At 42.6% G+C, this 15,334-nt stretch overlaps 2 protein-coding genes across 4 annotated transcripts in view; both read right to left on the minus strand.

Moving 5' to 3' along the window:
• ASB9 (ankyrin repeat and SOCS box containing 9) overlaps positions 1–4,241 on the minus strand; it is a 30,070-nt gene extending 25,829 nt beyond the window's left edge. Inside the window, exon 1 of the mRNA XM_045995583.1 lies at positions 4,058–4,241. The gene's annotated coding sequence lies outside the window, so the exon portion shown is untranslated. The remainder of the gene's footprint in view (positions 1–4,057) is intronic.
• A 1,459-nt stretch (positions 4,242–5,700) lies between these two features.
• Positions 5,701–15,334, minus strand: part of PIGA (phosphatidylinositol glycan anchor biosynthesis class A) — a 40,295-nt gene continuing 30,661 nt past the window's right edge. For all 3 annotated transcript variants that reach the window (XM_045995793.1, XM_045995794.1, XM_045995796.1), the window contains 4 exons: positions 14,196–14,346; positions 11,243–11,377; positions 9,724–9,915; positions 5,701–6,568 (listed from right to left, as the gene is read on the minus strand). In XM_045995793.1, coding sequence (XP_045851749.1) covers positions 6,444–6,568; positions 9,724–9,915; positions 11,243–11,377; positions 14,196–14,346 — 603 coding nt within the window. In that variant the 3' untranslated portion in view covers positions 5,701–6,443. The remainder of the gene's footprint in view (positions 6,569–9,723; positions 9,916–11,242; positions 11,378–14,195; positions 14,347–15,334) is intronic.

Here is a 15,334-nt window from a genome sequence, read left to right on the forward strand (position 1 = left end):
TTTACCTAACAGGCCGGAGGCACAGGCATTGTTCGGTACAACAGCAGGACAGATTCAAAGAACTGCAAAACTTGCATTTGGCAGAGACTGAGAAATGTATTCCCATCGTAGACTGGAGGACACAGAGTTAATATGTGATATGATCCTCGTTCTTTGAGTAAAATCTTCATGGTACAGCTTCTTTATTTACTTTTAATTAAACTCCAAGAAGAGAGCCCTTTTCCATATCCAGATTTCAGTTTATTGTCCAAAAGGGCAATAAAGAGGATTTCCAGGTTGTTGCCTTAGTACCTGGGAAGGAATTACTCAGCTTTTAACCTTCTCCCTACATTTATAAAGTTGGTCACCTCTTGTGAATAGGAGAGGATGGGAACTGATTTTTTTTTTAACTGTTCAACCACACCTCCGGTCAGGAATTCAAACAGCATTACAAGAGAAGTCATGCATTTTGAAGGGTCTATGTGAGGATGAAGCTGATTTACATGTGTATGAGCTGTGACTACAGACGAACAGGTGGGCTGACAACCCGAGAAGGACAACTTACAGATTTCCAGTCAGTCCTAGTGTGTGCGCGCGCACGCGTGCTCAAGACACTTGGCCCAGGTTAGGTAAGAAAAAAGAGTTATGGCCTGCAACAGCAGTAAAGGCCACAGTCATTCTTTATCAAGTGCAGTCTTAACACTAGCCAGTGCCTCTGCGCGCCCCCCCCCCACCTAGATGTCCACGGCTGACATCACTCATGGCCTCTTTCTCCCCACCCCAGGCCTTGGGCAGCTTTAAAAGTCACCTCCAATCAGTCAAAGTCGGCCCAAGCGCAGAAACCTCTTGTCATTCCAGCCAGCAATTTTTCTAGCACAAAACCTTTAAAACCCCAAAGCTACACATCTCCTCTGATAATTTGGAATCCTCTGCGTTTCCCGCAAAAAGTCTCGCTGTTTCCTTTGTTCTGGCTTAGGGGTACTTGGGACCACACTCACTCATTCCGGCTTCATCTAGCAGTACAGTAAGATTCCGACAAGGATGTATTCTTTAAAATCCGGCATAATGCAGTATTCTTGAGGAAAACAATCTGGCAAATCAAAATTGAAGGAGATGGTTTGCATCACAATGGGGCTGGAGTCTTCAGAACTGCCAAGGGCACGGAAGACAAAAGTGGGGGGGGGGGCTTTCTAGCTCCAAGGAGAAAACAGCCAGTGATCCTTGATCAGATCCTTACTGGGGGTGTGTTGGGGAGAGGGGGGACAAGACCTAAAAGACATCAATGCCACGACTGCAAAAATTTAAATATGGACTAAAATCATGTAGTCACAAAAGCATCACTGTCAAGCTTCCCGCATGTGATTACTGCACCAAGGGGATACGAAAGAATCTCTGGGCTCCAGGAGTTGCTTGCTGCAGTGCTCAGGACTGAACCACATGCAGCGTGCACAGGGAGGAATGCCTGCCCCTGTGGACACACTGAGCACTGAAGACAAAAAACTAATGCAAGCTCCACAGTCAACACACACAAGTATATGCAAAGCCCACATTGCCCAATCTGTTCACAAGCCACTGCCATTCCTCATAAACCCAACAGCCGCAAGTCCCAGCACCTCCAGCTGACTAGAAACACTCCTCTCCTTGTGCAATTACATAAGCCCATAAGATAAACAACAGCCTGTCTTCATTAAAATTTTTTTGATATTGTTGGTCATCAGGGGCTTTTTTCCATAACATCGAATTTTTTAAAAATATTGCACCAAAATATTTACTTTGACCATAGAGTTTCTGGGTGGCCCCTTACATTTTCTGCAACACTCGCCTCAGCTAACCCTGGTCTTGGGGAAGAATCATGACCTCCACAGTTTATTCACAAATGGCTCATTTAAAATGATTTCTCTAGGGGTGGCTGGGTGGCTTAGTAGGTTAAGCGTCTGGCTCTTGATTTTGGCTTGGGCTGGTGATTTCGGGGTTGTGATCTCAGCGTCATGGTCTCATGGGAGCAAGCCTGTATTGGGCTCTGTGCCCAGTGGGGTCTGCTTGAGATTCCTTCTCTCAAAAATAAATCAATCTTTTAAAAAATTATTGGTATATGTATTCATTACACATGGCTTATGTACACATGTGTCCTACATATATATAGATAGATAGATAGATATAGATATAGATATAGATATAGATATATCCGAATGTTCATGGTATTATTCTTGTCATTTTTCAGTAAGCTGGGAAAGTTTCCAAACAACAGCGGCAGGGGGAAACATACTACATAAAAATTAAAATCCCTAGCAAGCTGTTTGTCCACCATTCCTCCCTCCCCATGCCAGCTCCAGGCACATCAAATCGTCTCCACCGTGAGCACTGTTACTGAGAAAGATATCACCTGTAAACCTCAAGTTTCTTTGACAAGGTGATATTAGAAGTATCAGGGAAGAGAATCACTTTGGGAGAAACCGTTCCTTAATAAAGAACACAGAAAAAACAGATGTTGAATGACATACCTAACCTTTTAAATACTTTAAGGGATGTCAAGAGAGTTGAGGTGTAAGTCTTCAAATAAAACAGGCAAGTTTACATAAGTGACTCTTAATCTCACAAAACAAACTGAGGGTTGCTGGGGGGAGGGGCGTTGGGAGAGGGGGCTGGGGTTATGGACATTGGGGAGGGTATGTGCTATGGTGAGTGCTGTGAAGTGTATAAACCTGGCAATTCACAGACCTTACCCCTGGGGATAAAAATACATTATATATTTACAAAAAAAAAAAAAAAAAACCAGGCAAGTTTACTCTTTTAAAATAATGGCTCAAGGGAGATGAGGGATATAGTCAGATAAATGATGGATGAATACATAGAGGAGAGACAGACACAGGGTACAGAGACTGACGTATTAGGTGTCTCTATAGAGAGACACGTGGTACCTGGATAGATAATACTGGATGTTGGTGTGGTTACAAAAATACTTTTCCCTGAAAGTGATTTATTGTGTAATATTTCAATTGTTTTTAACTATTATTTTAAATAGTTTTTAAATCAGTAGATAACTCTTCTGAACATCTAAGAAATACTTCAAACATTTAAAAAGATTCATTAAAAATTGAAGTTCACATTAGCAGTATTTGCAACAGTAAGAAATTAGAAGTAATCTAAGTATTCCAACAATATAGAAGTAGCTAAGAGATAGAAGGCAACCATTTAAGAGGATAGAGTCAAAGGGTTTGAAACTGAGAAAATCATTACAGTACGGTGTGGGGGTAAGACAAGAATCAAAAATACTTTTATGACAGGATCATGACGTTAAACCAAGCAAAGAAAGCAAAACAAAACAAAAAAAAACATGATATTCTGAAAAAAAGTCATGAAAATTTCATGGTAAAAATAAACTAATAAATTTTAGACATCTGCCCAAGGAGTTCTTTCACAGTTCAGTCACCCTGCCAGGGACCTTGCCTAATTACCTTACCTAAAACAATAGCTCTCATCACCAGTCTTTACCCCAATCTGCTTTATTTTTCTTATCAAGATGACACATATGTATGTGTTGCTTAGTCGCTGTTGCCTCCAGTAACACATAAGTTTGTCGAGGGCAAGGACCTTGTCTATCTTTTTCAAAGCCTTAGTGTCTGGTTCATAATAGATGCCAGGTAAAAGGTATTGAAGGAATTAACTGAAAAGTTGTCCTATAGCACTTCAAATATGATTGTAATTGTAGAAAATTACACCACTTGGAGAATAAAACATCCCACATCCTATGAAAAATGAAATACTCCAGATTAGTGTTAAGAACTCCCAAAAGCAAGCAATATAATAGCATATAAACCTGAGGATTCCATCTGATGGTCTAATTCTAGCTTGGTGGACTGTGGGATTCACAGGAAATATAAAGATCACCTCATGTCCAATCTCTGTATTTATAAATCATAAAACATGGCAGCAGCCCCAAGACACAGGGATCTGGACCTGTTCTGCATCCACATCCTTCTGGAATCAGAAGGATCGGTCTGGTAAGTGGTCTCTTGGGGCTCAGTTTGGGATTAAAGTGCCCTCCCCCCGGCCACAAACACACACAAAACACACTTACCAGAGCTGGGAGGTCCATACAAGTAATTGGTGAAATTCATGGTCTGCGGTTTCAGAAAGTGAATGGAACAGCAGGATTCTCAATTCCTTGGAGCCACAGACAGAAGGAATATCCTAGGACATCCTGGGGCTTAACACAGAGCTCAGACATTGAACAAGATGCAAGTTGATCAAAAAACGTACTCAGGAGAACACTTTAAAGATAGAAGGCCTCCAATTCCTGAATGTTCTATGATATATATTTTAATTACTGAATATATATGATATGTATTTTAATTTAACAGTATTTTCTTTTAAGGTTTCTGGCTTTGATATTGGGCTTAGAAAAGACCTTCCCTTCCGTGTACATTTTCTTCTAATATTTGAGAGCATTTGAAATTTTCTCACATTTTCCAAAAAACCAAGATTTGTTTTTGGAATGTGATGTTAAATAGCAATTTAAAATAATTTAATCTTTTTTCCCTAGGTAGTTAACTGATTAACTTACTTGATATTCCAAAGTTGTGAAAATTGGAAAAAGGTCTTGAACAGTACTAACAGAAATATGCTAGCCACACCTATAATTTAAAATTGTATGGGAATCACATTAAAAAAGTAAAAAGAAGTGGAATTCATTTTCATGATGAATTTTATTTAACCTAACATATTCAAAATATTATCATTTCAATGTGTAATCAACATCAAAATTCTTACTATTTTACAGGTTTTGTACTGAATCTTTTTAAAACACGGTATGCTTTTTTTTATACTACAGCACATCTCAATTCAGCCTAGTCACGTTTCAACTGCTCAAAAGCCTCAATGTGGCTTGTGGCTTCTGTACCGAATAGCCCAAGATTATAGCAATGTTTCTCAGTCTCACCACTCGACATTTTGGACTGATAATTCTTTGCTGCACGGCTGCCCTGTGCACAGTAGGATGATTAGCTGCCTCTCTGACCTCCAGCCACTAGATGTCAGTAGCACCCCTCCCTCAGTTGTGGCAACTAAAAATGTCCAAACTGCCAAATGTCCTGGGGGTTGGGGGAAGGCGGGGGTAGAAGGAAGGACAAAATTGTCCCCAGTTGAAAATCAAGGGGCTAGAAATACTGGGGAGAAAATACATGTTTGGAACAAACCTTAGGAACATTTGAGAAAAAAAATTTTCTTCTTAGAAGCTAATATTAACTATACTCACTGAACCATGACAGAAGTACTAACCACAATTGAAATTCTATCCAGGTTCCAAGTTCCAAATTCACAAAAAGGAGGAGGAGATAAAGAAAGGCTAGCAGTGGGAAAAGCAGAAGGGGAAGGAGTGGAAAAGAAGAAAAAGAGGAGGAGGGAAGGCTGTGTTTTCTATTATAATCGTCGTGCTTATTTGGAGCCCAGATTCACAGAAATAATATTGACCCAGCATTAGCCTGTCTTAGTGACGGTCATTAACAAACCTTGAGGCTCCTGACTTTGAAAATAAGCTGATGGATGCTTGGGCTGCAACAAGCATCAAACAGGGCCTGGGGGTTCAGCTAGTTGGGAGCCCCCACTGTTGCTCGAGCCTACAACTGTTTCCTGGGTGCTTGGGTGGCTCAGTTGTTAAGCATCTGTCTTTGGCTCAGGTTGTGGTCCCAGAGTCCTGGGATCGAGCCCACATCAGGCTCCCTGCTCTGCGGAAGTCCTGCTTCTCCTTCTCCCACTCCTCCTGTTTGTGTTCCCTCTCTCCCTGTCAAACAAACAAACAAAATCTTTAGAACTGTTTCCTTCAAAGAACAGCATTTAATATCAAAAGTGATGAGCAATAGACCCCAGCTTCTGGGTGAGCTAATCTCTTCCAACATCTCTCTTATCAACCAGGACCTCAGTAACTGGAAGTCTCCATTAACTGTGATGATTTTAACGTATTCAGTGACTGTGTGTGTGTGTGTGTGTATAAATAGCAAGGAAATCAAAATTATAGCAGAGATTTATTCACAGAAGCAATGAAAGAAAGGGGAAAGAGGGAGGAAATAAATCAGGAACACATCTGAAAATACTTACACTCATCACAATCTTATTCACCCAGATTTACATGTGTCTGTATGATGTTCAGAATATTGACCCTTAGATAATTAAAGATCATGAATCTTCAAATATAGATTATTTTCACTCTCCTTCACAGATTTTTAAAGTTTCTTAACAGCAAGGGCTAAAGACAAAAAGGCTCTGTGTGGTTGCCTCTTGGTTAATGAGAGCATTCACCGGGAGTTTCCACTCCTCAAGGGTTCCGGTCTATCAGGGACCTACACTAACTGACTTAGCTCATCCGAAGATAGTCAGAGTCTAGTGGTTGGGCATCCTAAACTAGGTACCCTGGATACAGCAGGCAACAACCTGCTTATTTCCAGGTATCTTCCCCCAGCCAGCTGGGACTACTGGTAGAGCAGGAATCTTTCCAGCAGCTCTGGTAGATGGAGTTCACGGATGGTTTGATGACAAGCTCGACCCAAGCACTTCCGGACACACAGGCGGCAGAGCTGAGAAAGAGCCGGTGGACCTGGGGAAGAAATTAAAATGTGTGAAGCTCCTAGTGGTGGGGGTGGGGGACACGGGGAGACCAGAGGACTGGGAGAGGCTGAAATGTTCTGCCAGCTTAAAGGCTGCATCTGTACACAGATTTCAGAGTGACGGAGCAGACACTAATACACACAGGGACCCCAGTTTGCCCCCCCCAGGGTGGGGACACATTTAAGCTGACCCTCTAAAGGTAATTGTATTAGTGACACTGAAGAGTGAGGCTAACCAGAGGCAATCCAGGAAAGAAGCGTGAGGTCTAAAGGGACTGACTGCATTTCATGTCACAGTAGGCAAACTATGGAAAGAGCCCAGATGTCCACCAGTGGAGGAATAGATAAAGAAGATGTGGTGTATACATACAACGGAATGTTACTCAGTCATCCAAAAGAAGGAATCGTCATTTCCAATGATGTGGGTGGAACTAGAGGGTATTATGCTTAGGGAAATAAGTCCATCAGAGAAAGACAAATACCATATGATTTCACTCATATGTGCAATTTAAGAAACAAAACAGATGAACAAAGGGGAGGGGAAACAGATGAACATAGGGGAAGGGAAGGAAAAATAAAATAAGATGAAACCAGAGAGGGAGGCAAACCATAGAGACTCTTAACTATAAGGAACAAATTGAGGGTTGCTGCAGGGGAGGGGGGTGGAGGATGGGGTAACTGGGGGATGGGCACTGAGGAGGGCATGGGACGTAATGAGCACTGGGTGTTCTATGCAACTGATGAATCACTGAACTCTACCTCTAAAACGAATAATACACTATGTGTTAATTAAATTGAATTTCAATTAAAAAATTGAAAAATAAATAAAGGGAATGCACTGCATTCATGCACTGTACATGCCAATGAATGTGATATTGCTGGCCGAGGAGAAAACCTGAATAGAGGCACTCAGCAGGCAGGAGCCTGAGACAGAGCTGCCAAGCAAGGGCCAAGTGCCGAGCGGGTAGTGGGGCCTGTGTGGTCACAGAGGCCTCCAGGACCTCCTGGCTCAGGCCGCTCGCAAGGTGGTGTTGGCTACGTGCCAAGTCCTACTAGGAGAGGCCCTCCATTTGTGTCAGGCTCCCAGCTCAATAGAGGACTAGCAAACGGACTCAACTCGCTTAACCCCCATTATGCCCAGGACTTCAGTCTCAAGGAGGTTCATGGAGTCATCACACCCATGGCTTTGAGTGGCTGAAGGAAAGTAATGGAGCCAAAATATGGTTGAGTAGGACTAAGGAGATTGAGGCTGGAATACTAGTTATACCGAGGTATTTGTAATGTCCCATTATTCCCTGATCTGAATGTACTGGTAAAGATCTCTTCAGGTAGACCTGCGTGGTTACCGGACGACACAAGGTTGTCCTTGTCAAGAAGATCCTACTGTACCAGGATCTTGCACCCCACGAGAAATAGCGCACTGCATATGCAAATGACTAGATCACGTTTGATCTGATGTTTCCAAGGACCAGCCATGTGATAGAAAGAGCAAATAATTGCTCTCAGTTAAAATCTTGGGCAGCAAGAATGGAAAGCCTCTCTACCCATCACCCAACTAAAGCTCCTCTGGAAAACAGTAATGCAGACGGATTGTCCAGTTTGCCTACAGGAGCTCAGATACCAGAGTGACCTCTGACAGAGCTGTGTTCACCCTTCCGGAGGAAGCCACTGTATTTTTGACAACAGAAGACAGAAGAACCCGCTTAGAAGAAATCTAAATCCTGGACCTGGAAACATTTTTGATGGAAGAAAAGAGGAGATGTGACAGGTGCTATAAGACATCTTCTCAGCAGAGAGTTGGGAAGGGACCCGGCATTTCCAGACGGGGAGCTGGAAAGGAAAATCGTGATTCTTCAAGTGGAGGTTCAACTAAAAGACCAATCACGAATGACCTAGACTACCGGAGATCATCTAGACCAGCGGTACTCCAAGCGAGGCCTCAGGCCAGGGGTAGCAACAGCATCACCTGGGAATCCAGTGGGTATGCTGAGTCTAGACCCCAATGCAGACCTCCCGGATCCAAATCCGCATTTTAATGAGACCCCCCCCCCCTTGGTGATTCGTACTCATGGCAGAACTCAGGAAGCACAGACCTTAAAAGTATGCCTACAATTATTGAACCAAGCATTCCACTTGGAAGGTGTTAGAAGACGAGATGATTTCCTAAATGGGACCGGTGAGTAAAGTAAAAACCGTCTCCCCCAGAAACTGTTTCAGAAGGTTCGGGATAGGACCGGCATGACATAAGAGTGCGTGTTCTGAGGTCAGACTGCTGGGCTGGAATCCTAGTTCTTCTGAGGAGTCACACGGCCTTCGGCAAGGCGGTGTCTTCAGATTTCTCTTTTCCCGTCTGGAGCTGGGCTACCACCAGTTACTCAAAAGTTCTCCCTGCTTTCAAGTTTTCACAACTCAGGGAGATTCATCTAGTTTCCAATTTAGCTCAACCCTGACACATGCATACAGCTGAATAATGACTATTATTTCTTAAGCGTCTCCCAGGCACACAAATGATCAGGATAGGCTCGGGTGAAGTTCTCTTTCTGTGCAGACTTCGCTTGGCTCACTTCTGAATCTGGAACGCAGCGTACTTTAGAGACTTGCCTTCTCTCCTCTGGCATCCGTAGCTCCATTAGCTCACGGTGGAAATGGGAGCAAGGCAATGGAGGGCTCAGAGCCACGTACTCCCCGAGCTGGAGAAACAGATCGGGCAAGCAACTTCGCCATCTAGTCCGGCGTCTGAAATACACGCTCTGTGTCCACCCTACAGCCTCTAGCTCAAGTACCGCTAATTCCCCCGAATATGGCAAAGCAGACTTCTGGTCTACACAGTTGCGCACTTAGACCAGGACAGATGTGGCAGCTCAACCTCCTCATGGTGAAAACCAAGCTCTTGGATTCTTTTCTCCTTATCGAAAATATGCAGTGACATGCCAGCCATGTATAAAGGCCATTCTGTGATAAGTGAACAGACCAAGCCTATAAGATTTCACCCCAGCGATGCAAGTGAGACCCGCGGCCTACCACATGCCACTTGCAATCAAATTGAGAGAAGAACAAAGGTAGGGAAGTCTGGAGGTGAGACAGGAAGGAGAGAGAGAGCCAATGTGCTTATGGGGGAGAAGTGGACACCCAGCCCGTTCCTTACCCTCCCGGAGCAGGAGTGCCTGCTCCACGCTGCTGTTGGGAGCGGCCAGATCCAGTGCACTTTTGCCCTCAGCGTTCCTGCACTTTAGGGGGGCCCCGTAGTCAGCCAGCAGGTGGATGACCTCCGCGCTGGACCGCCTCGCTGCCGCATGCAGGGGAGTGTCCAGACGTTGGCCGCGGTCCACACTGGCTCCTGAAGAGAGCAGATGACCACAAGCCAACATAAAACGTTACCATGGGAACACCAAGAGCCAAAAATACAGCAGCTCAGATCAAGGCATCTGAACTATCATGACGTGTTTGACAGATCTTTGAAAATATATGACTTATGCTGAGAGCCTCAGCCACAGCTACTCAGACCACCTAAAACTATTTTGATGAGAAAAGTGAAGAAAGGTATTTTTAGTCATTTAGAATACGTCACTTGCTTTCCCGTATGAACTGTGTGACAAGTACAATTACATATTTGCGCCTCCTTTTACACAGAATTATTTTGGTTTTTGGCAAAGGGTAAAGTGAAGCTTCTTTGGTATTTCTCTTATTCTGGGCTCAAAAAAAAAAAGATTTCTGAATTACTACAGGGAGTAGTAACTGATGGGGGATGAAAAAGAGAAAAAAATATCTTAGAGATAAAAATTCTTATTTAAAGGTTCATAGTACAGACTCTACCTTTATGTCAGTAGCTAAGTTTGGAGAACCTTTAACCAAGTAATACTTCAAAACATTCTACTTTTTCCTGGACTCTCAGTTTCTATTATGCCTTTTAGAATTAAAAAGGTTACTAAGGGGGCACGTGGGTGACTCAGTCAGGTAAGTGTCCGACTCTTGATTTCAGCTCAGGTCATGATCTCAGGGTTGTGAGACTGAGCCCTGCGTTGGGCTCATGCTCAGCAGGGAATCTGCTTGGGATTCTCTTTCCCTCTCCCTCTGCCCCTGCCCTCATGCTCACTCACTCTCTCTCTAAAATACATTTTAAAATCGATTTTAAAAAAATTAAAAGGTTACTAAGGATCTTAGCAGGATTGATCTAAAGGAGTCGATGGCAAATGTCTGTTATTTTTGCTGGCATCTTCCTAATAACCACACCTAGATTTCCCTCTGGGGAAACATCCCTTGTGATTCTCAATTCATGTGCTTCCAGTGAAGCCCAACAACTTCAGTCTAGGCTGAAATTTAGGCCTAAGCCAATCAGTGCATTGTACTCCTCTGGCCACCATGATTGGCTCAGAGATGGGCATGTGACTCAAAAAGATCCAAAGAAATAAAATTGTTTTTTCCCACTAGGACTTATGGGAAAGAAACTCTAATTCTCTCTTGAAACCACCAAGGACAACCATACCAGGTAAACGGAGCCAATATCAAAGGAAGTAGATACTCATTTCTCTAAAAGTTCTGTGATTTCAAGCATTCAAACATCAAATACTGTCAGGATTTTGTCCAGCCTGACAAGAACTTTGTCTTTAAAGCCATGGGAAACCAACAAAGACATTCCTCTCATAAAAAAGATTTCTGGAAGTTACCTAATTCTAGAAGTTTCTTCACACAGTCTACCCTCTGGTAGGTGCAGGCCACATACAGGGGAGTTCCAAGTTGAGGCAGTTCTTGGTCAATGTTAACATTATTTGCCAGCAGGATCTCCATGCACTCTCTGTGACCTGGTGGGGGAAAAAAGATAACCTTACTCAAGTAAGGGAAATATTGACTATTTATAGAACTATAGAATTGCTTACCTGGAATGGGCTTTAGAAATAACCTAGATTTTTTTTAAGGGGAGGAGGGGAAATCTTAGAAAACTCCAAAATCAAAACCATTAAAAAGAAAAGCATGCTCACAGTTCCTCACTCAAATTCCCCTTTGCTGCCTTGAGATACCTTCCAACTAGATGAAGGGCTCCAAGGAGCTCAGCTGAAATCACTCTTTACAACGAAGCCAGTTTATAAATAGAGGCTGCAAGGTGCAGAGGGGTGAACGACTCATCCTACTGCCCCCCTGAAAAGCCAGCACTCCGATGTGAGGCCCAGCCCAGATCCCTCTCCGCTACAAATCTCTCGTTTTCTGCTTCACCCATGTATGGTCGTCCCTCCTTATTTTGGTTAACCTGGAAGACACCTCTGAGAATAAAAAGCCTTGAATATAGAATATATTTAACTGCACTTTTAAATCCTCAAATACAGGATATATTTAATTGCACTTTCCCATCTGGTGGCTAACAAGAAGTATGTAGACAAGAGTTGTCTTTGGAGAGGCTGCCCAATGAACAGACTTGATTAATTTGCAACATACAAATGATTTGATCAGGAGCAAATACTTCTGAGGAATTGATGGGAGCTTATAAAGAAGTTGTTCTCTTTGAAGATTGAAGTGTTTTCTTAAAAAACAACTCTTACTGTCACTTCACCAATCTTTTCTTTATAACATAAAAGCAAGCTGCATCTCAAACCTGGCTGATTTATCACAAATGCTAAATTAAGTAGAAATATGCATTAAAATGTACAAATAAGGATCCTATGGATCCAAACTATTTGTTCATGCAAGTAAATATTATACTGAGATTATGGCATCAGTACATCAAAGTATGGACTCAGACTGACCTAGTCTGTTCACAGAGGTTTAAAGAATCCAGAAATAATATGTAATCAGTACCTCAAACTGTCTGGGTATCTAATAAACATTTTAAAATAATTCCTGTCCTTTAAATTTTTTCTTTCTTTTTCTTTGCAGAAGAAACTGAGCCTGGTCTGAGTTAAACTCAAGTACTCACAGGAAGTTTTATAAAATTAACATATAAAAGATTAGCACTAATATCACAGTATCTAAAACAATGAATTTGCTCTTCTTTCTTCCATTCTGCAGATATTGGTCCCCAACATGCTTGTAGATACAGACAAAAAAATACATAAAGACCCATGAATTGATGTGTTTATGATGTCTATATATATTTTATAAGTACATAGATACCAAACACTCCCAATATAAAACCATTCAAGTACCACAGAATAGCTTCAGCAATTCAAATCATTCCCAATATTAATCCGTTTTTAAAATATTTGGATGGAAATGCAACTAACAGATGAATCTTTACTTCAAGTCAACATTAAAAAAATTTTTTAAGACTTTTAGATCATTTCCAAAGTAGACCATTTCCCTTCAACTTAAAGAATGTACTTGGAGTTTGGGAAATGACCAGCATCGGTTATTTAATCAATAAATGTTTATTAAATATGTATAAGACATGAAAACCATAGATTCATTGAGATTTGGGTCTTTTGTTTCATTTAAATTAATCCACAAAGGGGAAAAGAAAAAGACAAAAAGCCAGACTCAAATACAGAGAACACACTGCCAGTTTCCAGAGGGGAAGGGGGCGGGGGGCTGGGTGAAACAGGCAAGGGGGACGAAGGGTACACGTGGGATGAGCACGGGGTGGTAAATGGAAGTGTTGGATCACTATATTGTACACCTGAAACAAATACAGCACTGTGCATTAACTATACCTCAACTGTTAAAAAATGCGGAAAAAATAAAAGCACAGAAAAAAAAATCCACTGCAAAAGAAAATTACCAAGTGACATGTTTAATTAACCCAGGGCAAATCTTTCATTATTGCCTTTGGAAATAAAGACTTTCATCCCCAATTAGACCAGCAAAGATCACTGTTCCACGGTGTTTTAACTTCCCCATTTTATTTCTTATCTCAGTACAAGAGAATAACTCCACCACTGGGTAACAGAAATGTTGCTTTCTCAGTGTGACCTTTGACAAATGGCCTTGGCCTTTCAGTGACATCTTCTTGTTCATGTCTAGCCAAAGCATGGACTTTTTAAAGACCTTCGTCTTACTCTCTTCCTCCTTTCAAAAATAACTGAGAATACCGGCGTCTAGAATCAACTTCAAGGTTTCTAAAGCCATGCTTTTTAAAGTTGCAACTTTTTTTCAATAACTAATGACCCTGAAGTCAGCAGCTCATCTAGAAAGAGTATGTTGCTTGTTGTGGACAACTACGTTTAAATCTTCCATTAAGAATCCGATCAGCCTTGGCTTTCAGACGCTTTCATAATTTATTTTAGTGGTTGAGGTTTTATGGGCTTTGAGAGATGAGCTGTTTTCTTCTAGTAAAGACAGAGACATTAGCAAAGTACTGTTCATGGAAGTCACCCCTGCAGCCGTGACCAGGCCAGCTGCCCCCAAAACACCAGCAAAGAGCTTCCAGAAAGGGCTGCCGAGAGACCGACTCCCCAGGAAATGCGACATCTGAGACAAAAACCCATTCCCAGGTCCTAAGAAGGGTTGCATGCCCCACCAGCATTTCCAGAAGATTCGGGCACTCTGAAGTTGCTGCTCTGAGACCCTAAGCCACACACAGCCTACCAGCGAAGGTCCGGGCATTTCTTGCATGGTGACACGGTACCGCTGACTCGTGCAGTTCGCAGTGAGCCCACCAATGTGGGGTGTGCAATGTGACGGCCCACTTACCTCTCTTCACTGCCTCATGGATGGGTGAGGCCAAGTGCACCTCCGGCTGAGCCTTGGCTCCAAACTCCAGCAGCACGTTGACACACGCAGCACTGCCGCTCCGGCAGGCATTGAATAGGGGCGTGGCTCCGTGCACGGTCACTGCGTTGACCTGATGGTAAAAAAGAGACCCAGAGAATTTGCCAGTTTTCTCTCTCTGTTTCCAAGAGTGTATTCCTGTGCATCTGCCTGGAGGAATGTTCCAGGCTGGTGAGTGAGCGAGGGCACCCCACATCATTACAGTATTACATTTTTTTAGATATACCAGTAGCCTATCAACTATCACCTCTAAGTAACATCCCAAGTGGCAAAATGGGAGAAAGCTTTTCAAATGTATTCAGGGGTATTCCAGAACTTCTAAGGAGCCTCCTAATCATTGAGGAGTTGTCCTATTTGGTGGTTAAGAACATGGTTTATGGACTCATTAGCTTACGTTCAAATCCCAGAGCCCTGTCTTCTATCTGTTCAGAGATCTTGGTTGGGATACTAACTCTCTGTGCCTCAGTTTCCTTAAAGGAGGATCATAACAGAATCTATCTCAAGAGGTTATTGGGTGGATCAAGTGAATTACAACATGTTAAACACTTAGAACATTGCCTCATGCCCAGTAAGCATTTAAGCATTTGCAACAATTTTCTTCACTTTCCATGAATAAGGGTCTGACTCCCCCTCCTAATCATGAACCAACATGGCAGGAACCAAAAAGGCTGGAGAATCCAGGTCCCCAAATCTGTGCCCGAGGAGATTTTTGTTGCCACAGATTTCCTTACTGGTCTACTAGAATTCATACAAACTACACACGTGGGCAGGGACTCCCAAAGAGATTGTGATCCAGTCAAAGGCACAAAAAATATAGCCATCAATATGGCATCTCCAGCCACCCTCACTGCCTTCTAGGGGTGTGGGAGGCATCTTTTGAGTATCAGCAATGGATTGGGATGAACATCAGGGAACCAAGACATTCTGGTGGGGAGGCTCTGACAGGATTGAAATGGAGGACAATGAAGGCTTGATGTCAAAGCATTTGCCTCAACAACTGAGAAAATATGCCTGTAATAATCAGGACCCTAAATTTTCTTGTTTCAGAAATCAGAAAAGGG

This window comes from Meles meles, chromosome X (genome assembly GCF_922984935.1).
Source record: "Meles meles chromosome X, mMelMel3.1 paternal haplotype, whole genome shotgun sequence".
Lineage (NCBI taxonomy): Eukaryota > Metazoa > Chordata > Mammalia > Carnivora > Mustelidae > Meles > Meles meles.